The following is a 24,577-nucleotide window of genomic DNA, read 5'->3' on the forward strand; positions in this document are numbered from 1 at the left end:
ATTTCATAAGACATGGTTTGAAAAAAACTCTCATGTGCTACCAAAGTGTGGCCCCATCGTAGCATGCACTGCACTTGATTGACCCCTCAAATGCCTGTAAAAGTTGCCTAGCTGTGTGATATCGGCCCGAAAATCGCTTACAGCTTTCAGAACTATCTAAATTCAGTCTGGTTCAAAACAAAAAAATCTCAATAGTTTACTTTTTATAGTGAATAATCCGCCCATAAACGTTTTCCAAAGTACAAACACTAGAAAACACAATGTCCTCAGTAGGACCATACTATTAGGGGATGCAACAAAATAATAGAGGTTAATTAATTTGCATCAGGGATAAAAAATAATAATGATAGAAACCACTGTGCCGTTATTGTGTTGTGCGCCCTCTTGCGATCAAACTTAGAAAGAGTAGCATATTTCTAAAAGATGGCGGCCCCCGTGGAAAGCGAAATGAGTGTCGGCTGCAACGTCAACCCTGAAACAAAACATCCTCTGCAACCGAACCAACGTGAATATCCCACTGTAGTTGAGAGGTATTACACAGCTGGCTATATAGCAGGTAATGAACTTTGGGTCCAAGAACTTTGGTTAGTTTCAAAAGAAGTAAACGCACTGACTGACGGAATTTTTTTATATTGTGATTTGTTTCTCAGTTTCCCCTCGTCACGTGTTTTATCAACGCTGTGACTATGTATAGTGGGCTCGCCACCGTTTTGCGAACAACATCATTATCATATGACTTGAAACACTATTTGTAGACTTGCATTGGAAAATTTTACGACCTCGCCACCAATTCTGGCCGTTAAAAAAAAAAAAAAAATCAGTGGAATTGGAGCTGAAGAAATTGGTGGCGAGAGGTGCGGAAAATTAGTTAACATTATATAACACCCAAGCAGATCCTTGCCATTTGATTGGATTGTCCGTCACGTGATAGCAAATAAAAGTACCATTGCACGCTGAGTCACTCACCGTGCTTTTTCGTTCCATCCGAAAAGTACCATTGCACGCTCGCAGCGTGCAATGGTACTTTTCGGATGGAACGAAAAAGCTGAGTAAAAACATCACTGCGTGCGCGTGTCTTTGGTAACGCAGCAGGTGTTAATGCAAGAAGGCATAGTAGAATTACTAGCATTCAGCTTCTACAGTTGAAATTGTTTGTTTTGAAAGTTGTATCTTTCAATCAAAATGACAAAGATCTACTTGGATGTTATATAAAACAAATAATGAATGTTTTTCATTCGTGCAATGGTGCGAATATGTTCATTCGTTGAAAGCTGGAATGTTCCATTCAACTCGGCTCCGCCTCGTTGAATAGAACATTCCATCTTTCAACTCATGAACATATTCGCACCATTGCACTCATAAACATTCATTATGTGTATACTATACAGTGTTGGTTGCAGATGTAGGTACACAACACTAGTCTTGGTTCAGGACTCTCCTGGATTTGTAACAAGAAAGCGCGCTATCACCCCCAACGCGCTATCAACCACGAACCGCTATCACAGGAGAGTCTTGGAACATTCGTTAAATCTTCCCCCAAAATCGGGGGGGAAACATAATGCGCGTGCGTAGGTTTCCCGCAGAGCCCGCCCCTTTTTGGGGGGGAGATTTAACGAATGTGCCAAGACTCTCCTGTGATAGCGGTTCTCGGGTGATAGCGGTTTGTGGTTGAGGGGGTGATAGCGCGCCCTGTTGTGACAAATCCAGGAGAGTCTTGAACCAAGACTAACACAACACAAGGAGGGTGTGAGGACTGACTGCACAGTGACTGGTACGGGTCTGAGAAAGCCGATTGCAGGGCCATTTTCATTAAAAATAAAATTGCTAGGGTATTCTGCCATTGAACAGTTTTGAAGTCGAAAGGGAACTTCAAACAAGAGGCACCCCAATAATAAGAACAGACACTCTGTCCCGACAGGGCATGCAACACAGAGATCTTTTAGTTTTAGCACCGCCCACTGTGTAATTCCACTCTCCAGGCCCGATTTTGTGTGTGATGAAATTGACATTATTTTGTAAAACATTGGTTAATTTGGGAATTTTCCTGATTTTTGCTAGTTGCGATAACGTAACCCTCCTCCCGATGGCCGGAAGGCCGGAGGGTTACGAGATCGGTTTGAGCGGCAAGTTACAATCTGGTCAAATACATACAATTTTGACATCCAGTCACCAGATTTGCCCTATTTTTACCACTTTCAAAAATTATGACACAAATTGTGAGAACACGAGCTTGGTCCTCAATGCCTTATAAATCCGTTGATAACTCTCAAAACACCATTGAGGAAATATTTTGAAGAAAAAAAAGATAAAAACTTCAGTTGTTGCCACTATTCTACACTCCAATCCGCTCACATCACGTTTATTCTAGTCTAGCTTACCATAGTAGCCAATATCATCATCTAAATCTCTGCGTTACGTGTGCCGGTGTGGCAGGAGGTTATGTTCTTTGGAGATTCTGTCCCCCAATACAGTTAAAACTTCTTCTGACACCGCCTTTTTAGAATCACCCTCCGTCAGGTTCAGCCCATGTTTAAAGACAGTGGACACTATTGGTAATTGTCAAAGACCAGTCTTCTCACTTGGTGTATCTCAACATGTGCATAAAATAACAAGCCTGTGAACATTTGAGCCCATTTGAGCCCATTTGGTCCTCAAAATTGAGGTCTCGAAATCAAATTCGTGTAAAATGACTCCTTTCTCAAAAAGTACATCACTGCAAAGGGAGCCGTTTCTCACAATTTTTTTATACTATCAACCTCTCCCTATTACTAGTTACCAAGTAAGGTTTTATGCTGATAATTATCTTGAGTAATTACCAATAGTGTCCACTGCCTTTAATTCTTATCTTATAAGAGGTGGACAAATTTTCAAGCGGACAAATTTTCCCTGGACACCCACACCTTAATTTTGTATTATTCACTAATATCAGTCTTTACTCCTTACATTATATGAACACTAGAGGGCAGTGTACATGTCCCTTGCATTTTCCTGTCCATTCCAAAGTGCTGTGATTTCACCCACTGTGTATGAAATGGCATCTCACTACACGGAATTTTCGACTTGGATATTGTCCACTTTTCTTTGGAAAAAAGGAAACACTCAGAAGAAGAAACTTGCTTATTAGCAGGAAAAAGGTTACCAACCAAAAGTACATAAAAGGTCTGGGTTGTTTCGACTTGCACCATGTCAATTGTTTCGTTTAGTAATGGCCTTTTTTTAAGCAAAGTAAAGTATTCCATCCAGTTGTATGAGATTTAACCAGAGCCTAAGGCAGTGGACACTATTGGTCATTACTCAAAATAATTATTATCATAAAACTTTACTTGGTAGCAAGTAATGAGGAGAGTTTGATAGTATAAAACATTGTGAGAAACGACTCCCTCTGAAGTGAAGTAGTTTTCGAAAAAGAAGTATTTTTCCACGAATTTGATTACGAGACTGTTTAGATACTCAGATTAAGATTTTGAGGTCTCAGACTCAAGCATCTGAAAGCACACAACTTCGCTTGACAAGGGTGTTTTTTCTTTCATTATTATCTCGCAACTTCGACGACCGATTGAGCTCAAATTTTCACAGGTTTGTTATTTTATGCATATGTTGAGATTCACCAACTGTGAAGGCTAGTCTTTGACAATTACCAATAGTGTCCACTGCCTTTATATGACTGCTAAAACAAGTTATAAGAAAAACAACTTCAGCCAAAAACTTTAATTAAAAAGCGCGAGTCTTGAAACCTGATTTGAACTAATTTGTTGAGAGTCAGCGGTTGACATTTCCATTGAAACCTATTGTAAACATTAACAACACCAACTTCAGTCAGAAATCAGCTTTTAATAAAGCGCGAGTCCCGGTACGTTGCTTTATGTTTGAGTTGGCCACCCACCTCGTCTGCCCAGCGCCTATAGTCCACCCACCTTCTCAAAAGAGTTGTCGAAATTATTGTGAATGTGGGTATGTGGCCAGGGGACCTCATTACAGGTGTAATAGTGTGTATACCACCATGATTAACAATGCCTTGATACCAACAATTATCCCATCAAGCTCTCTAGATTGGGACCTCTCTTTCTTGCAAACCTTACAACCTCTCAAATTTGGGGACAACTTTCTGGAGAAGTTGAATTGATAGTTTGAAAGCTTGATCACTCCATAGACACGTTTTCTAAATCTGCCATCACTGCCTGTTAAACCCCCTGACAGGTAAAGTGCACTAAGCCGGGACCTGTGAAAAGAAGCTTGCAAATTGTTTACTCCAACTCTTTTAAACTTGTGAAACGAATGGACAAATTAGGGTTGTCCGAACTGTCAACTTTCAAACAGTTAAATGACAAGTAAAGCTGGATACAAATGTCTAGGTTTGATGAACAGGGTGCCACCCCCCCAAAAAAAAAGAGAGTCTTCCTTATAAAAACAACACTTTATAGGGACCTATAGTGATTATGCGCTATATAAGAAAGGTTTATTATTATTATTATTATAAACACCAGCCTTTAATATTGTTACTGTTAGATTAGGCCTGAGGAAAAAGGTTACTTGGGCGTTTCATTGGCAGGAAAAAAGTGTTTTTCTTTAGTAAAGGGTATCTCTATATGAAGGGAAATGCCTGAAGGGGGTTGATACCTTGTGTAAATCAAGTTTTGGGACATGGCATGAATCCCTACTCACTGTGAATAAAGAGATGTGTGTCATAATAATAAATTACAGAGCAACGTTTTCGGGAGAGTCACGTCAATCCGTTGTAGATGCTAAAAATAATTTTCGTCTCACTAAAGCAAGATATATATATATTTGTTAAATGCTGTTCTCATTTTCTCAAAAAGCTACAGCACCACAGCAATTTATATTTTAAGGAAAGCTTTTTATACCATCATTAAGCCTTGTAAATTGTTCATTTCATTTCATTTTATTTGAGAAATCATATTTAACAAATTGCAAATCAAAGACTTATACAAGAACAAGCATTACATTAGTTTTAAAGGCAGTGGACACTATTGGTAATTACTCAAAATAATTATTGCCATAAAACCTTACTTGGTTAAGAGCAACGGAGAGCTGTTGATAGTATAAAACATTGTAAGAAACGGCTCCCTCTGAAGGGACGTAGTTTTGGAGAAAGAAGTAATTTTCCACGAATTTGATTTCGAGACCTCAAGTTTAGAAATTGAGGTCTCGAAATCAACCATCTAAACGCACACAACTTCGTGTGACAAGTTTTTTTTTTTCATAGTTATCTCGCAACTCCGACGACTGATCGCGTTCAATTTTTCACAGGTTTGTTATTTTATGCATATGGTGAGATACACCAAGTGAGAAGACTGGTCTTTGACAATTACCAATAGTGTCCACTGCCTTTAAGAAGAAAACAAATGTAAAAACACTATGCAAACTCCTGAGATACCTGGCCTGGCCGCGGGCAGACACGTGTATTGTAGGAAAGTCTGTGAACGGTTGTGTTTTGTTTGGTGCAAAAAGTACCCAAAACCTTTCAAGACTTTTAGGGGAAACACAAACTATTGATGAAGTGAACGAGGTTCTAAAAGCTTGACTTCCATATCACCCGGCCGAGGTGGGAATCTAACCATGGGTCCACATTCTCTAAAACTTATTTCAAGATATTCATTTGGATATTCCCTTTGAATTTCTTTCCCAGATATGAATGGCAACTCATGTGAAGATTTCTGCATCTTAAAACATTCAAACAAGTGAGTATGTAGTGAAAAAACATCCTTAATTTTAAAAAGAGATAAATTTGGTGTCGGTATATTGTTGGTACACCTTGCTTTGTCCGTCTGTCCTTTTTGTCCCTTGTCTTTAAAGACCCTGGACACCTTTGGTAATTGTCAAAAATCAGTCTCACTTTGTGTATCTCCACATAAAATGCACAAAATAACAAACCTGTGAAAAATTGAACTCTATTGGACGTAGAGGTTGCGAGATAATAATGGAAGAAAAACACCCTTGTCACACGAGGCTGTGTGCTGTCAGATGCTTGATTTCGGGACCTCAAAATTTAATTCTTAGGTCTCAGATCAAACTGGTGGAAAATTACTTCTTTCTCGAAAAATACGTTTCTTCAGAGGGAGCCGTTTCTCTCAATGTTTTATGCTATCACCAGCTCTCCATTGCTCGTTACCAAGTAATTTTTTGTGCTAACAATTATTTTGAGTGATTACCCATAGTGTCTAGTGCCTTTAAGTTTAGGGTACACAAGCCAAGGGGTTACCAATACTTAGATTTGCCCTTCTGATCTGTTAATAATTTTGGCTTACTGTCACTATTAAAGGCAGTGGACACTATTGGTAATTACTCAAAGCATAAAACCTTACTTGGTGACGAGTAATGGGGAGAGGTTGATAGTATTAAACATTGTGAGAAACGGCTCCTTCTGAAGTAACATAGTTTTCGAGAAACAAGTAACTTTCCACGATTTTGATTTCGAGACTTCAGATTTAGAATTTTAGTTCTCGATACTGTGACCATGTAAATGCACACTCGCAATTTCAACGACCGATTGAGCTCAAATTTTCACAGGTTTGTTATGTTGTGCATAATGTAGAGATACACAAAGTGAGAAGACTGGTCTTTGACAATTACCAATAGTGTCCAGTGTCTTTAATATTTGTGCACACAGGAACACTAATGATGTAATGTTATATCATGTGAGGGCAATAACGAACTAAACGTTTATTGAATTGAATTGAATTTTCAATAAATAATGTGTACCTATGTCCGGAGATTTAAAATATTGAAAAATAAATCCCGATTTCAAACCCTTTGCAGAGTCTGCCTGGTAACAGTGGCAAAAGGTCACCCCATTCTACAGCCTAACAAAGAGATAGTTAAAGTGGATTTCCAAGTTGGCGCAAACACCAACAGAATGCAAAACAAAGTATCCGGTAAAAGAAAGAAGGTAACAAAGATGTCCCCGTGTTTCTGTTGTTGTATGAGTTCATCCTTGAGTATGAGTTTTCACTGGATTTACGTGTGCTTGTTTGTGTGTTATCCAATGACCTTTCAAAGGGAATAAGCTTTTTTTGAGCTCTTGTCTGTTGAAGGGTTTTGATATCTTTTGTATATGAAGTTTTTGACCATGAAATTAATCCCTACTCACTGCGAATGTAAATTAATATTTACTTTAAGCTTCAAAAGTCGTCAAATTTTTAAGAAAAAAAGAAGAAGAAAATCACTGAGCAATGACATTTGTATTAACCAGAAACAACGTTGATCTAAAGTATTTGAAAAACAGGACTGCCTACAGGTAACCATGATTGTACCATCTTTTTTTGGCTCCAGAAGCCATTTTTTGTTCTGCACTTCGAACTTTCACCAAATCGCATTACAATAACAACTGTTTGTTTACCTCCATGGTCAATCCAAATACTTTGATCCTTTACTTTTCTCTGACATCAGTCAGTTTCTCATCATGATACGAATGACACTTAACAAATGCTTGTTTTTAGCCCATTTTGAAACGCCTGGATCAGAAAAGATGAAACCCCGCCCCCCTCAATTTACAGTTTTTTCGCGTCCGAGTTTACGGATGACCTCAGCAAAGTGCTCATGCAACGCACTTGCCCCCCACGATGACGTCAGCACTTTGTTTGTGTTTGTACTAAATAAATGACAGCGTGTGAATGTTTAAAGCCAGTGAGACACCCGCATCCTGTCCACTCAGCACGTTTTCTTGTTTTAAACAGTGTCACCACTCTTTAAGGACAAGATGGTTTAATCCCATATCTGTCTTTCAAATCACGTCTTAGATGCTAACCGGGTCGCTCCCTTTCATCCAATCTCCTCCTTCGACCCACAACATCTCCACACCAGTTCAATTTCTCTGAGTGGTCTAGCAATACTGTCCGTTAACAGTACGTGGGTGTATATACCAGCACATCAATACATACCCATTTCCCTACCCTGTAACATTTCTCTCCCTTTTCCCCGCCTTTCAAAATAAGGCGCTAGCTGGAAACACGGGGGATCGACCAATAACGTGGGTGTGTAAAAGCTCAATAATATTTACCGTCAATCGCAATGAATTTCCTCTAACGCCCTCTCCTTGTCGAGCCGTCAACCGGCGATTTTAACCCCCGGCGTGTTTGTCGTCAGTTCTGCGAGCGTGAGTCTACAACCGGAGTCCGGAGCAATCACGCACTTAATATAAGGGCACGGAGTCAACCCGCCTGAAAATCGATTTGATTGTTGTAAATGTGTGTCTGGAGACGTCGCTTCGTGGCATGTATGATGCTCATCCTAGTTGTGTTGATACCTTAAGATCCAAAGATGGTGCTAAGAAGACGTTAATTCAATCAAAATAGTGGTTTAAAGGCAGTGGACACCATTGGTAATTACTCAAAATAATTATTAGTATAAAACCTTACTTGGTAACGAGTAATAGGGAGAGGTTGATAGTATAAAACATTGTGAGAAACAGCTCCCTCTGAAGTGACGTATGTTTTCGAGAAAGAAGTAATTTTCCTCGAGTTTGACTTCGAGACCTCAGATTATCATTTTGAGGTATCGAAATCAAGCATCTGAAAGCACACAACTTCGTGTGACAATTAGGGTGTTTTTTCTTTCATTATTATCTTGCATTATTATTATATTGAGCTCAAATTTTCGCATTTTATTTTAATTTTATGCATATGGGGAGAAACACCAAGTGAGAAGGACTGGTCTTTGACAATTACCAAAAGTGTCCAGTGTCTTTAAATGGTATTGAATTAATGAGCAGTCGAACTGCCCAGTCACGCAGTCGCAATAAAGCGCTTCGGGCTGTGTTCCTAATCGCTCGGTGTTTTTGTTTACAAGTTATGTGAGGCTTCGAATTGAATTTGAGATTATTTACAAAGTATCATGTAACGGTGAAGGTGTTGTGGCGCAATCTGGCCTCAATTTCAATTTCATCGAGCTGCTTTAAAAGAAAAAAATGTTGCTTAAAGGCAGTGGACACTATTGGTAATTACTCAAAATAATTATTGGCATAAAACCTTTCTTGGTGACGAGTAATGGGGAGAGGTTGATAATACAAAACATTGTGAGAAACAGCTCCCTCTGAAGTGCCATAGTTTTCGAGAAAGAAGTAATTTTCCACGAATTTGATTTCGAGACCTCAGATTCAGAACTTGAGGTCTCGAAATCAACCATCTAAACGCACACAACTTCGTGTTATTTTTCTTTCATTATTATCTCGCAACTTCGATGACCGATTGAGCTCAAATTTTCACAGGTTTGTTATTTTGTGCATAACCTCTCCCAATAACTCGTTGCCAAGAAAGGTTTTGTGCTAATAATTATTTTGAGTTATAACCAATAGTGTCCACTGCCTTTAATTAAATCAGTAAATAAAAAATAAATAAAAAAATAAAAAAATCTCAATCCCATCGCAATTTAGCCAATGCACTATTGTGAAATGAACAATGACAAGTAATTTCACCTTGTGTCTGAGAGATATCAAAATCTTTTCAGTGTCAATCAACGAGACAACAATGGGATGCATCAACGGCCCTGTTTTGTCAATTCTATTGTTGTGGATTGATCAAATAGATTTAAAGTCTATACGTATGTTTGCTCAAAATGTTACCATTACACTGAAAACATCCTTCGTTTGAAATCTGTCGCGTCATCATAAATCTCCCACAGTCTCATCAAAAGTGTATTAAAGACAAACAAATAATTTTCTTTTGGTTTGTTATTTCGATGTTATTTGAAGCGCAATTTATCAAAGATATTGACAAAATAGACCGCCATACTAACCGCTTCGGTTTTTCCGACGATTTTTTTTAAAACTGGACTCGGGAAAGTACTGTCAAAATACCCCGTCAAATATGTAAATATGTCACCGTTTTACCGTGGTTAGACTGCAGGACTTGCATTTACAAGGTGGTGGGCTCGAATCCCCAAGCTCACCGCTGGTTTCACAGCAGAACAAAGTATTGTCGTCTGATTACTGAATCACAATTTATAAAATTGTGCAATTGATTTGTGCGTTTTCATAACTTTTTTTTGGCATACCAGTGTTTTGTTTGAGAGAGATTGGCTGTTGCCATCTTGGCGTTCATATCCCCTGTGTGTGTGTGTGTGAGTTTGCGGAGTTCCATTGATGGGAAGATCATCTAAACAGCAAAGCAAAATGTTCCTTTCCTTTAATACAATTTTCCTCTGACTTTAACGGAACACGTTGCCTTGGATCGGACGAGTTGGTCTATAAAAAGCGTTTGAAACCGTTTGTTATGAAGCGCATAATGGTTAGAAAGATGTTTTAAAAGTAGAATATAATGATCCACACAAGTATCACTCAAAATCGCACAGTTTTCCTTTTACGTCGCGAACTAACACGGTCGGCCATTTATGGGAGTCAAGAATTTGACTCCCATAAATGGCCGACCGTGTTAGTCGACGAGGTAAAAAGAAAACCACGCAATTTCGAGGCATATTTGTGTAGATCATTGTGTTCTACTTTTACAACATCTTTCTACTCATATGCATTTTATAACAAACGGTTATTGAACGCTTTTCAAAGACCAACTCGACCGATCCAAGGCAACGTGTTCCTTTAATACAATATTTTCCTCAGACGTACACCGAAGGTCCTTTGCAGAATCGTAAAGATTCATAGAACACAATCGAAACACAATAGGAAGGAGGTTTCCCGCTCTACAGGGAGCGCCAAATATTTGTCCCGATAGACACCAATGACGTACTAAATACCTGATGTTGTTTAGGGTCACCCTATATACGGGTCATTCCATGTCAGACCAACGCACTTTTTTACCTCATGTCTTCCGATTTTGAAAAAAAAATTGCTGTGATTGTAGGTCTATATGAGCAATGAATGCACAGCAATTTTTAGCCCGATCGGACTTACCATGTGGTCAGGGCAGAAACCACTAAAATCTGAAATTTTTAGGGTAAAATACCACCTTTTTGGTAAAAATATGTCATAACCATGTCAATTCTCATCACATATATATAATGCAAATTTGGTATCAAAATGATGAGAATTGCATGCTCAAATCAGTTCTTTTGTCAAAAATAAATTTTCTGAAATGTAGGTCACTGTAATCTTACATATGTTATCGTGACCTTTGACCCAGTTTTTGAAATAATGTATCAAACCAAAAATCAATGAAATAGAAATCTCTTGATAGAGCATGTCTTCCTCTATCAGAATCCACTAAGAAACAGTTGGGCTCTTCAAAATTTACAACTTTATGACTATTTTTGTACAAGTACCGTGATCTTTAATATGTTATCGTGACCTTTGACCCAATTTGTGAATCAATGCATCATATTCCAAAAATCAACAAAATAAAAATCACTTGATAGAACATGTTTTCCTCTATCACAATCAACCAAGAAACAACTGGGCTCTTCAAAATTTACAATTTTATTACCATTTTTGTACAGTTGTTAGGTCACAAACTAGTCAATTTATATATTTTACATAATAAATCCACCAACAAACCTCACTCTTCTGTTTCTAAAGTTACTTAAAGTGTTCATGGTTTGCGATTTGTTTCTTGTTGAGGGCTGATGTGGTTTAACCAGAATCAGAATTTAAACTATCAGCAGTGACACACCCAGGATTTATTATTTTTGGGGGGGTGGGCCATATTTTCCCCCCAAAATTTCTTTCGAAGATTGTAAAACAAAAAATCAAAACAAATCAAACAAACAAATTGAATACCTTGGAGGGGCTGGGATCAATCCCCCAGACCCATCGTCCCCCACCCCCCCCCCCCTTTCGGGTGCACCACTGTGATTATTAGTGATCCCAGTTAGAGATTACATCAAGGTTGAGATGGAGAAGCTGTCTGCCTTTCTTCAGTAGATCACAAACTTATGCAGTCTTACTTTAACCCCCTGTGATGAATCTTGAACAACAAATTAATGCATTGTAACTTTCTGAGAAATCCTCAAGAACAATTTGTTCACCATGCTGCAACTCTGACTTCAGTGCCCATTTTAATAGAGCTGCTCAGCAGCAGATTTTGTGCTAACTGTGCGATTTCCATTTAACCGTATAGCACACGAAAAGGCATGCTAACCTTCCGATGAAGTCAGAGTTGCAGCATGGTGACATTTTTTGTTTACCATCTTGGAAAGAATTTTGTTTCAGAAAAATGCCCTCCCCCCCCCCACCCCCCTCCACCCACAACCCAAATTAAATCCTGGGTGCGTCACTGCTGGTATTTTAAAGTATGATTCTGGTTAGACCACATCAGCCCTCAACATGAAAAAATCCCAAACCAATAACAATTTTAGTAACTTTGGAAAGTTTTTTATTTTTATTTATTTATAAAGTAAAGTACATGTATAAATTTACTAATTTGTAACCTCCCAACTGTACAAATATAGTCTTAAAGTTGTAAATTTTGAAGAGCCCAGTTGTTTCTTAGTGGATTCTGATAGAGGATGACATGCTCTATCAAGTGATTTTCATTTCATTGACTTTTGGAATGATGCGTTATTTCAAAAATTGGGTCAAGGGTCACGATAACATATTAAAGATCATAGTGACTTGTACAAAAATAGTCATATACTTGTAAATTTTGAAGAGCCCAACTGTTTCTTAGTGGATTCTGATAGAGGAAGACATGCTCTATCAAATGATTTTATTTCGTTGATTTTTGGAATGATACATTATTTCAAAAACGGGGTCAAAGGTCACGATAACATATTAAAGATTACAGTGACCTACATTTCAAAAAATTTATTTATGATGAAAGAATTGATTTGAGCATGCAATTCTCATCAATTTGATACCAAATTTGCATATATGTGATAAAAATTGACATGGTTATGACATATTTTTACCAAAAAGGTGATATTTTACCCTAAAAATGTCAGATTTTAGTGGTTTCTGCCCTGACCACATGGAAAGTCCGATCGGGCTGAAAATTGGTGTGCATTCATTGCTCATTAGGACCTACAAGCACAGCAATTTTTATCAAAATCGGAAGACATGAGATAAAAAAGTGCGTTGGTCTGACATGGAATACCCCCTTTCTCCAGTGACACTTTAAGTTCCGTATTCAATCAATCAAAATGTAACACCTATTGACAACGTTATATTGACGCAATTACATAAGATTATGTGTTCAGCTGGGAAGACATGACAAGTCATTTTAACGGGAATTAGGGACTGACAAATGTCATAACAGGCTGTGAGGGTCACGGAGCTTCACCCAGTTCCCAGAAGTACGGGTTGCGGAGTGGACAATTCATTTCACGTCTTGTAATTAAATAAATTGAAATTGTAATGACATTATGTTTGGTTATAAGATGTCCGCTATAGAAAATGCGTGTATAGGACATGGGACGTATGGCTTCACTGTTTTATGAAGTTGTTGTTCATTTTATATTGATCATGTAGAGAAAAAACAAAATTAGGATAGGAACTTCCCAAGGACAGTCCTAATTGTAGTGTAACGTGGACAACCATGCAGTTGCACATAGTACAGTGTAACACGAGTTACCGTATAGTTACATGTACGATTTAACGTAGGTAACTATGACGGTCTCTGCTCTGTGTAACGCGAGTATCCATAGAATCACCTGTAAGGAAAGGTGCTTGCACTTAAGCGAAAAAAAAAAAACCTGAAAGAAATGTTAAATGGGAACATTTTGATAAGTAACAGAGGTAACAGTGGAATCGCCCATGATGGGTTGTACTGTGATTATGTATTGGTATGTAACGCGAGTAACCATTCTACTTGGCTGATTGTGTTATTCCTGTGTGTTCTCGTTGATTGGCCAGTTTATAATGTTACGTAAGAACGGAATCACTTGTGATGAGCTGCAACATGAGTGTTCCTATTATGGATATGTAACGCGAGTGTCCATTAGTATGGGTTGATTGTAACATCTTGTAACACCTTGTTTGTTCTCCTTGATCACCTAATTGCTAATGTAACAGTAACAATGGAATCGCTTTTGATGAGCTGTTACATGAATACTCACGGATGATATGGGTATGTAACACGAGTATACCCAATATGTCTGATTGTAACATCTTGTAACACCTATTTTGTTCTCCTTGATCGCCTAATTGCTAATGTAACAGTAACAATGGAATCGCTTTTGATGAGCTGTAACATGAATACTCACGGATGATATGGGTATGTAACACGAGTACCCAATATATCTGATAGTAACCTTCTTTGTGTTCTCGTTGTTACTTTTTCGGCAGGGCGGACAATGGCTGAACCAAACAGCACAGCTGTGTAAAGTACATTGCTCTGACGACAGTTCTTACGCCATGTACAGCTGTATCAATGCTAAACTCATCGAGGCCAATGCTACGCTGTTGGACCATCCAGAACTTATACAAAGCAAGGTGTGTATATATCTTTCTTCGTAAACTAGGGAGCTTCGGATGCATAACATCGCTTCTCAATTAAAAAAAAAAAAAATTTGTGAAAAGTTATCAAAATAATTTGAAGGTACTCCTTTCTCCAAATAGTATTATGTTATCAACAGCTGAAGCGCTTCTTACTGAGTAAGTTTTTATAGTATTTAATTTTATTGTATTACCCTTTTTTGTTGACTGTACCTTTAAAGGCACTGGACACTATTGGTTACAACTCAAAAGAAATGTCAGCATACAAACTTACTTTGTAACGAGCAATGGAGAGCTGTTGATAGTATAAAACATTGTGAGAAACAGCTACCAAAGTTTTTTAAAAAGAGGTAATTTTTTACTCAAACTTTAAATTAAAAGACTTCAGACCTTAAGCCGTTGTAGGCAACTGAAAGCACACAAATTTGTCACCACGGAAAAAAAGTTCTGTAAAACCTATGCCCACACAAAACAACTATACTTTAAACACATACATCACCCCTGTTGATAATTGTAAATTCAGAATAACAAATATTAACACACACAAAGAAAAAAAAAAAAAAAAACTTTGCTTTTTGTTGAATCTCCCGAGATGTTTAAATTGTGAAAAGTCAATTACCATGTCGTTAAATTGTTCTACTCCACCCACTTCTAATAAAATCAGCGTGGGCGAGCTTAAGTTGCTCGATTGGGGCAGGCCTCTTTGTTCAAGAGAGGTGTTGTTATTTTAGCCCAGCCTGGCTTCCTTTACGCCTTAGAGTTAACAAGTCAGTATGCAAAATAAATTAGAAAAAAAGTTCTGTAAAACCTATGCCCACACAAAACAACTATACTTTAAACACATACATCACCCCTGTTGATAATTGTAAATTCAGAATAACAAATATTAACACAAAAAAAAAAAAAAAAAAAAAAACTTTGCTTTTTGTTGAATCTCCCGAGATGTTTTAATTGTGAAAAGTCAATTACCATGTCGTTAAATTGTTCTACTCCACCCACTTCTAATAAAATCAGCGTGGGCGAGTTTAAGTTGCTCGATTGGGGCAGGCCTCTGTGTTCAAGAGAGGTGTTGTTATTTTAGCCTAGCCTGGCTTCCTTTACGCCTTAGAGTTAACAAGTCAGTATGCAAAATAAATTGGTGTACGGTGTTACGAACAATATTGCTGTTTGGGGCTTCTGGTGATTTGAACAAATCTGAACAACAGCAGCTAAAACTCATGGCGCTTCCCTTTTGTACAGGTGTTGTTTTCGCCCACCTTTGTCCAACTTGTTTATTATTTCTAAGACTTTGATCAAAACCCTGAATATAACAGCTGATCCCGTGGCCTATAGTAGCCCAATTAGCTCCACTCAACCGTTATGTTACATTGAAGTTACCACATTCATGTATCGTCCTTCAAATAAGCCGACCAGACTCCCTCCTTTGTTTTTTCTGGGTTGTTTTTCTTTTCTGTTTTGCTGACTCTGTATTTGTTGATCAAACAACTTTGTTTTTCTCAATGAAAGTGTTGGTTTTAAGCGTTTGTTCGCAACTTTGGGCAAATGGTAGTTGTGTTTTCGTTTATCGCTGTGTCTGTATTTGTTATTGAAACAACTTTGTTCTGTTTTTCTTCAACGAAAGTGTTGGTTCAAGTGATTGTTCACATTATTGGGCCAATGGTATAGTTTTGTATTCGTTTATCTTCGTTAGCGCCCGCGCGGATTTTAAAGGCATGGACACTTTTGGTAATTACTCGAAATATATATTAGCATGAAAACTCCCCCCCAGGTCAGACCCCCAGGCGCACCAATGTGTGGATGATGCGTCTAGTACAAGATAATAGGGACACTGATTTATATCTGTTGTTGTGGCCATACTTTACATTTCTTCTGTAGGATTTGCACATTATTTGATTTTAAAGGGTTTGGTATTTTTTTGTAACACAAAACGCACCGCCACAGATTTAAAATTAAACTTATTACTTTGTAACGAGCAACGGAGAGCTGTTGTTTGTTTAAAACGACTCACTCGAACATTTGAATATGAGAAAGCCCTTTTCGGCTATCTCAAAAAAGCATACACATTTTGTGCAACAAGGGTGTTTTATTTGTTGTGCAACTTCGAAAACCAATTGAGCAATTTTTTTTTTCACAGATTTGTTTTTTCTATGCATTAGGTTGGGATGCACCCGGTAAGAAAACCGGTAAAAAAAAAAAAAAAAAACAGCTAATGGTTTTCCTCTGTTCCAAATCCTTATTTTTTCAGCAAATGCGGTAAATATTCTAAACAGGACGCAATTTTGTTCTTTGTATACTAAATTAAATGTTTTTAAGGATTTTTTTATTTTTTAGGATGGCAATTGTGGAGTGCGAAAATAAAAACGGGACACCCATAATAATGCCATTGAGGCAATACAAATAAAGTCAACTCGACCTTTCTAGGCCACATCCCTAGACGGTCGGCAATCGACCACAACCCGCCTCCCCATTTAGATATTCCGGCAACAATAACACATTAATCAAAACACATAGAATGAAAATTAGCGTCTGACTTCCGCTGTAAAACAAAATAAAAATCAATTTCAAACTAGACATGCCCGTTAGGCTTGTAAACAACGTATATTGCAATCACCCTTAATAACAACAAATATGTCGTTGACGTCAGGTCTTTGCATTTCGCAATAAAAGTGGATTACTTTAATCTCGTAAAAATGCAAAATGATTTGATCAATGTGGACGTCTTTAATGCCACTTCGCTATAATTTTATACATTTGATGGGTGATATGACGAACTGTTGTGTGGAGTTAAAGGAACACGTTGCCTTGGATCGGTCGAGTTGGTCTTTGAAAAGCGTTTGTAACCGTTTGTTATAAAATGCATATGGGTAGAAAGATGTTGTAAAAGTAGAATACAATGATCCACACAAACATGCCTCGAAATTGCACGGTTTTCCTTTTACTTTGCGAATTAACACGGAAGGTCATTTATGGGAGTCAACAATTTGACTCCATAAAATAGCAACGTGTTCCTTTAAGTTCATATACCTTTCTGACGTTATAATGGTGCGGTGGTTTGATTTAATTTCCCGCCATAACTAAATAAATGTGTCCCAAAGGGAAAGCAAAGTCTCTCGCATTAGTCTAACATCCGGGAGCCTTTGGGAACCTCTTGTTTGAGGTTAAGTGTGTAGGAAACACGTGGTGATACCAAGTTAGTACTTGGTAAAGGCCCTTTTCGAATACACGGCTTCGGCTTTGGATTTCGGCTTCAGGCTGCGTCCTCTCGTCTGATGCCCTGAGTGCGTACGCAAAGCACGCGCAAGTTGTCAAAACAACCGCGGGCCAAGCTGGGCTTAGCCAAATCTGGAGCCGAAGCCATAGTTACTGCTAAAAAGACGTCCGGGAGCCCGACACGGGTGTTCGTTAAGGGTGCACCACACCAAATAAGGAGAAAACAGAGCGTCGTTCTCGTTATTTATTTTTGTGTAAGCCCTCTGGCTCAAAATGTTCTTTATTAGACAGATTTGATAGCCCCAAAAGGGTTTCGGTGTTAAAAATGAGCCTAAATTGTGACCTGGGGTTGTCGACTCCCCCAACTTGATGAATTTTGGACGACCAGGGGTGGATTTCACAAAGAGATATGACTAGTCTTATCTCGAGTTGGGACGAGTTACTCGTCATAAAACTCGGACTAGCCATACATTTTGTATACCACCAAGGACTGGTCCTAAGCTAGGACTAGTCCCTAACTCTTTGTGAAATCGACCCCAGGCCCTAAAGTAGGTTATATTTGATGAGAGGTGAACATTTTGACTCAATTGGTCATCAAGGTAGAGGGAGCCGTTTCTCACAATGTGTTATACTATGAACAGCTCTCCATTGCTCCGATACCAAGTTAAGTTGTCATGCTATTACTACAGGAACACGTTGCCTTGGATCGGTCGAGTTCGTCTTTGAAAAGCGTTTGAAGCCGTTTGTTATAAAATGCTTATGGTTCGAAAGATGTTTAAAAAGTAGACAATGATCCACACACATTTGCCTCGAACTTGCTTGGTTTTCCTTTTACTTTGCGAACTAACATGGTCGGCCATTTATGGGAGTCAACAATTTGACTCCCATGAATACTTGGGTCATTATATTCTACCTTTAAAATATCTTTCCAATATCATATGCATTTTATAACAAACGGTTCCATACGCTTTTCAAAGATCAACCCGACCGATCCAAGGCAACGTGTTCCTTTAAGAATTATAATGAGTAATTACCAATAATGTCCAGTGCCTTTAATATTAAAAATGCAATTGTTGTCTAATCCGATCACCAGCCCGGCACTGAGGGCTACATCGCCATCGTCCTACCCAAGCTCGGTGGGTGTGACCAACAGATGGAGAAACTCCTCACCCTGGACGATTACGAGGCTGTCTTGAAAGCGAGGCTGGAGACAAGTGGAGGTCACAGCGAAGCAGAGGGAGGAAACGTCGAGAGTAAAGAATGATGGTCAGTTGAGTATTGAGTAATCAGTTGAGCTTTGAGTGTTCACTTGAGTTTTGAGTGTTCAGTTGAGTTTTGAGTGTTCAGTTGAGTTTTGAGTGCTCAATTCAATTCACCGATTGAGTTCAGTATGAAGGTTGGTCGTAGAGATGTAGGCCGGGCCTAGTGTGTATCATTCCTGTGACACCAATTGAGTTAGACCCAGTTTTGCCAGTTTTGGCAAAATTATTGTTTGGAGGTTGAATCTTGACTCAAAAGCCTATAACCGAGATGTTCGTGCCGGCCTGCAGGGGGGTATGTCAACGAAAATTTGAATTCGATCCCAGCAGCTCTAGAGCCAGTAACATTAATATCACCATTGCTTGTTTTTTTCAAAAGAATTTACGTTTTTGGTGTTGATGTTTTTGTTACTTTTCGCATAACAGAGAATTCGTTTGTTATAGTACTTGTTTTTATGAGTTTATTGTTGTGTTAATTCCAATGAACGCTCAACCCTTTAAAAAGGTTGTGAGCCGGGCCGAGTTACGTGCATGCTGGCCCGAGCACTGTGCTAGCCCGTTAGCCACGTCTGACTTAACTTCCCCGAAACATTAGAGTGTCAACACCTCGAGGGCGAGGCCCCCAAAACAGTTGGAACAAAAAACCAAGGTGCTAAAAAAGCGCAAGGGTCAGGTTTTAAGGAAATTTGTACCTTTTATTATTTTCTCGTCGTTTCTGGACATGCAGTCGAGCGGATACCTTGCTTTGAATAACCCGCTGAACAATAAATATGAAAATGTGTTCGATTTGTTACACAATTATAATGCCCACCAAAATTGTATTTGGGGCTTTAGCGTGACCTCGAGGCAACGTGACCCCGGTTGTTTTTGGCACAATAGCCCCGGGGGCGACCACACTTTATTAGGGCCATAGGGCCTCGCCATCCACGGTAAAAATAATAAACTACGTCAAGCCCGTTTCATGGCCTCGTAAAGTCGTAAAATATTTTCACAACTTATCTGCTGATAAAATGGGGCCAATTAAATTATGTCACAAAGGAAGGAATGCCAACTGATACGGTAACAATGTGGTGGTAGTTTAGTTTGTGCCCCCTGTAATGTGTATTTGAGTATTACGAGACTCGTAAAGGGGAAGCTCTTCATACGTAAAATGCCATCCAGACTAAACGTAAATTTTAAATCATTTAGCAGGCCTAATATTCTTCCTACTGAAGTCTGTTTTCCGATTGGTTTGCCCTTGAAAAAAAAAATGATGATTTTTTTTATTTTTATTAATGAGGTCTGAAACATCTTGTTGAGTCTCACTACGTGTACATGTAGGTCAGCCCTATACTCATCCTGTGTTGTACTTAGAGCCATTGGACACTTTCGGAAAAGAACAACAAATAAAAGTTCCCAGATTTACAAATAACTTACAGGGTTTGCAGAAGGTAATGGTGAAAGACTCCTCTTGAAATATTATTCCATGAAATGCTTTACTTTTTGAACACACATTAAAACAATTATAATTTTTCGATATCGAGAATTACGGATTATTTTAAAACACATGTCATGACACGGCGGATCGTGCGGAAACAAGGGTGGGTTTCCCCCATTATTTTCTCCCGACTCCGATGACCGATTGAGCCTAAATTTTCACAGGTTTGTTATTTTATAAATAAGTTGTGATACAGAAGTGTGGGCCTTAGGACAATACTGTTAACCGAAAGTGTCCAATGGCTTTAAGTGTAGGGTTATTTCATTTGTTGTTGTTGTTTGTCACCGTATTGCTGATTTATGGGTATTAAGAAAGATACAATAAAGTCACCTGTAAAGTTTCAGTTGAATGCATTGTCTACTTGTTGCGAAAACAGCAACAAATTTCAACGTATTTTTTTTTTTTTTTTAATCTAGAACGTCTTACCCATGACGTACCAAACCGCTCTCGGGCCGAATGGAGGGTAGCATTGAAACGGGTACTACGGAAATGTCCATACGCCGACTGCATATCTTTGGCGATTCAAATTTCTTGGCTTTCTATTTATTGGTTTCTAATCAACGTTTTTTTTTTATGACGAAATAATGTTGCAGGATGCTTTCTGCTTGTACCACCTTTATAACAAGTAAGCTTTCTAAAATCAACTAGGTAATTTCTTTTTGGGGGTCATCACCAATGTGGCCCGACCTTTTAATAGTCCCCCCCCCCCTTCCTCTCGCCATCACTCACACTCTTGTTGTCACAGAAAACATTTTATGTCACTCGTAGTAATATGTGTACCTAAATCAGTATGTTTAGTGTTACCCTTTTCTATTTTATTTGATCAATGAATGCATTAACCAAATACCATGGCTTGGAGTTTAACAATTCATACAAAGGTAAACACAGGTGCTACAGTAATCAGGTAACGTAAAAAAAATCAAAAAAAAAAATCGAATCGCGCAAACAAGCCTTCGAAACCGTACGAGTGTTATTATTTTTATTTGTTCCCCCTCGTCCCTACTCGCCCATTATTGTTGTCCTGTGTCGGTATATAACACGCCTGCAATTGAGCGTAAATGAACAACCCATATACACTGGGGTTTCCTTTGGCTTACTTTGTCCCCCTTACACAATAGGTGTTTACCCCGCCACCTCGTATGTTCTGAAAAGTCAGCGAAAACACTCGACCCTGGATGGAAAAGAAACACACACGCACACAAACATGTTAGAAAAATACGGTGATCCTGTGCCTCGTGTGGCTGTTGCAAATCTTTGGTGGTTGACACTGCTGAACACGTATTGGTATTTAATGGAAATTATACTTTCAAAGGAACTTCTAGCGAAACGAAAGGAAAATTGTAATTTTCCCACCTTCTTAAAAAGGAGACTTAGATTCAATTTATTTTTCTCTGCTGCCTAAAATATCACAAACTGTCAATGACCAGTATTCCCACTTTGTGTAAACCTTTTATAATTATGAACAAAATTTAAAAATCTATGTACATTTGGGCTCAATTGGTCATCGAAGTTGCAAGAATACAATGAAAGAGAAAACAACACCCTTGTTGCCGGTGTTTTTTTTGTTCAGATGCATAATAAAATGCTTCAGGCCTGAAGTCTTTTATTATTTGAGTGAGAAACTACCTCTTTCTCAATTACTGCAGAGGGAGCCGTTTCTCACAATGTTTTATACCATCAACAGCTTCCCATTGCTCGATTAAAAGTAAGTTTTTATTGCTAGCAATTATGTCCAATAATTACCTATCCACTGACTTATAGTTTATTAGTTTCAAAAGCTTCAAACTCCATTTAATAATTTATTTTAATAAATACTCCCACCCTAGTGAACAACAAGCCATAAAATAGAATAGACGAAAAAAAGTACATTATGCCATTTAGAAGGTCATCTCAGCAGAAGTTAATTTGCTTGCTTTGTCCATCAGTCGTTGCTTCCCTTAACCATGGAGGAAGGAAGAGAAGGAGCTCGAACGAAGGGACTTCAAAAGTCGAACCTGTGGTACCGCGGTCGTTTAACAACACCTCGTAAACACCGACATACCTTATACAGACAATGGGCGGCCTGGCGTATGTGAGTTTGCGCGTGCGCACTTGGTTCTTCACTCAACCATGGTGTCGTATGTCGTATTAATATAATACAGAAAAATGTGTGTACACTTGTACTCACCAAATCGAAACACACAATTGAATTAACAACCACCCTCGTGTGCTAATGCCCAAATTTTGAACCACCGCTAGTGACCGGAAAGTCACGAAAAATGAAAAAATATGCCATGATAACACCACAAACGGTAAATGAAAACGTGTATATTCACAATTCTTGTCTCCAATGATTCAACTTTACACGAAGGCAACGGTGCAGAGCGGCGGTACCGCACGTTCTGTACAAAGAGATATAATCCTGCTCGTTAATCGGCCGTCCAGCTGGAGGTCTCCTATCTTTTTCCACTGGTCAGACAGGGGCATTGTCAGGGTATTCTTTTGTTACTCTGCAGTTTTGCGGTTCGTTCGAGCTCCTTCTCTTCCTTCCTCCATGCCTTAACTATAGTTGTTTAGTACTTAGTGATGGCTTTACAGGCACTGGCCACCTTTGCTAATTGCCAAAGACCAGTATTTTTACTTAGTGTATCCCAACATATGCATAAAATAACTAACATGTGAACAATTTGGGCTCAATTGGTCACCGAATTTGCAGGAGAATATGAATGAAAAATAACTATTGTTGCACAACTTTGCAGGCTTTCAGATGCACAGTATGAAAGGCTTCAGCTGAAGCCATTTATTGTTTGAGTGATAAATTACCTCTTTCTGAAAAACACTTAATTACTTCAGAGGGAGCCGTTTTCGCAATGTTTTATACTATTAGAAGTTCTCCGTTGCTCGTTACCAAGTAAGGTTTCAAGCTAAAAACTATTTGGAGTAATTACCAATATTGTCGAGGCCTTTTTAAAGGGTTAGGGTTAGGGTTAGGGTTAGGGTTAGAAGTCTTTGCAAATGAGGGGATGAGTGCTTGCCGTCCGCTTCTAGAAGATTTTTCTCAATAATACAAGACAAACAAACAACAACAACAACATGAATAGCAAAACAAATGTTTAAGTATTTCATACCACGAAGGTTTCGCAATCTTTATTACAGAAATACAAATAAGGAGGGTGAAAATAAAGGGAAGGAAAAACAAATAAAAATTAACAACCGGTATGCCATTAGCACAAGCAATCCGTGTTATTACATTCTGAAAGACCTCGGGAAGAATAAAAAACAACTTCATAAGTGTGGGGCGGGGTTGGGTTGTCTAACGTGCAGTGACAACACCGCGGTGTCGGTGTTACACCACTGGTGTTATAATTACACCTGTGTACTCATATGGTGTTAGAAATACATCTGGGTAGTAGAATTACACCATGTGTGTTAGAATTACACCTTGAGTGCTAGCAATACACCCAGGGTGTTCGAATTACACCGATATAACCACGGTTCTCAATAAACGGGTGTTGTCCGTTCGAGATAACTGTGTGCCCTGACAATCCTTTGGTGTCAGACTGAATACACGACGGTGTTAGAATTACACCGACGATGTTGACCAATAGTGACACTTTATGTAATGAGCTTAACTGCACCAAACACTGCACTGGTCGTGGTTTAAGGTGCACCACAAAAGAAAGAGAAAAACAAACGGTTAAAAAGAGTAACAAACCTATAGTACTTCAAAAGTACACGTCAGGTGCGTCACCCTTTTGTACCCGTGTAGTAGGCGGGTATCGCTGGGCGCATGGTGACCCAATTTTGAGCACTGAGGCTTTTTTTGCCACGGGCATTCTTATTCTAAAGGTCAAGGTTGGTGGTACAACACTTCTGCGATTTTTACCCTTTTTCTTTTTTAAAATAACCTAGCGAGTGTTAAACATCAACATACACGCTATTTTTGCTGTTTTAACAACCATCAAAATCTGCGATTTACCTTTTTTCTTAAAGTTTGTTAATTACACGTTATACGAGCGTGACATTACATTACAAATGCGTTCACAAAAATACGAAATACATGTAAACATCGAATATTATGTATTTTTTTTGCATTGTATTCTATATTTATGTATGCGTTATTATGTGTGTGAGCCTTGTAATATACAGTAGGAATGTGATATACGACGGGAAAATGGAGCCTTTGGGGCCTGGATCGGCAGCCATTTTTTTTTTTCCAACAACGCAAAATCAAATTGATTTTACCAAAATGTTGCCAAATCGAAGACAGTGCTTCCCGGCTAGTGGTTTAAAGTGATAACAACTTACCATCAT

General features: G+C 38.6%; 1 protein-coding gene across 1 annotated transcript; it reads left to right on the forward strand.

The window, feature by feature from the left end:
• Positions 1–422: 422 nt before the first annotated feature.
• On the forward strand, positions 423–20,863 carry LOC117300031 (protein Abitram-like). The gene is made up of 6 exons (XM_033783681.1): positions 423–556; positions 5,648–5,699; positions 6,778–6,907; positions 14,189–14,335; positions 18,642–18,814; positions 20,701–20,863. Exons 1-5 carry the CDS (start codon positions 424–426, stop codon positions 18,810–18,812), a joined length of 633 nt encoding a protein of 210 aa, XP_033639572.1. The 5' UTR covers position 423; the 3' UTR covers positions 18,813–18,814; positions 20,701–20,863.
• The last annotated feature ends 3,714 nt before the right edge of the window (positions 20,864–24,577 follow it).

Source organism: Asterias rubens, chromosome 15, assembly GCF_902459465.1.
Source record: "Asterias rubens chromosome 15, eAstRub1.3, whole genome shotgun sequence".
NCBI lineage: Eukaryota > Metazoa > Echinodermata > Asteroidea > Forcipulatida > Asteriidae > Asterias > Asterias rubens.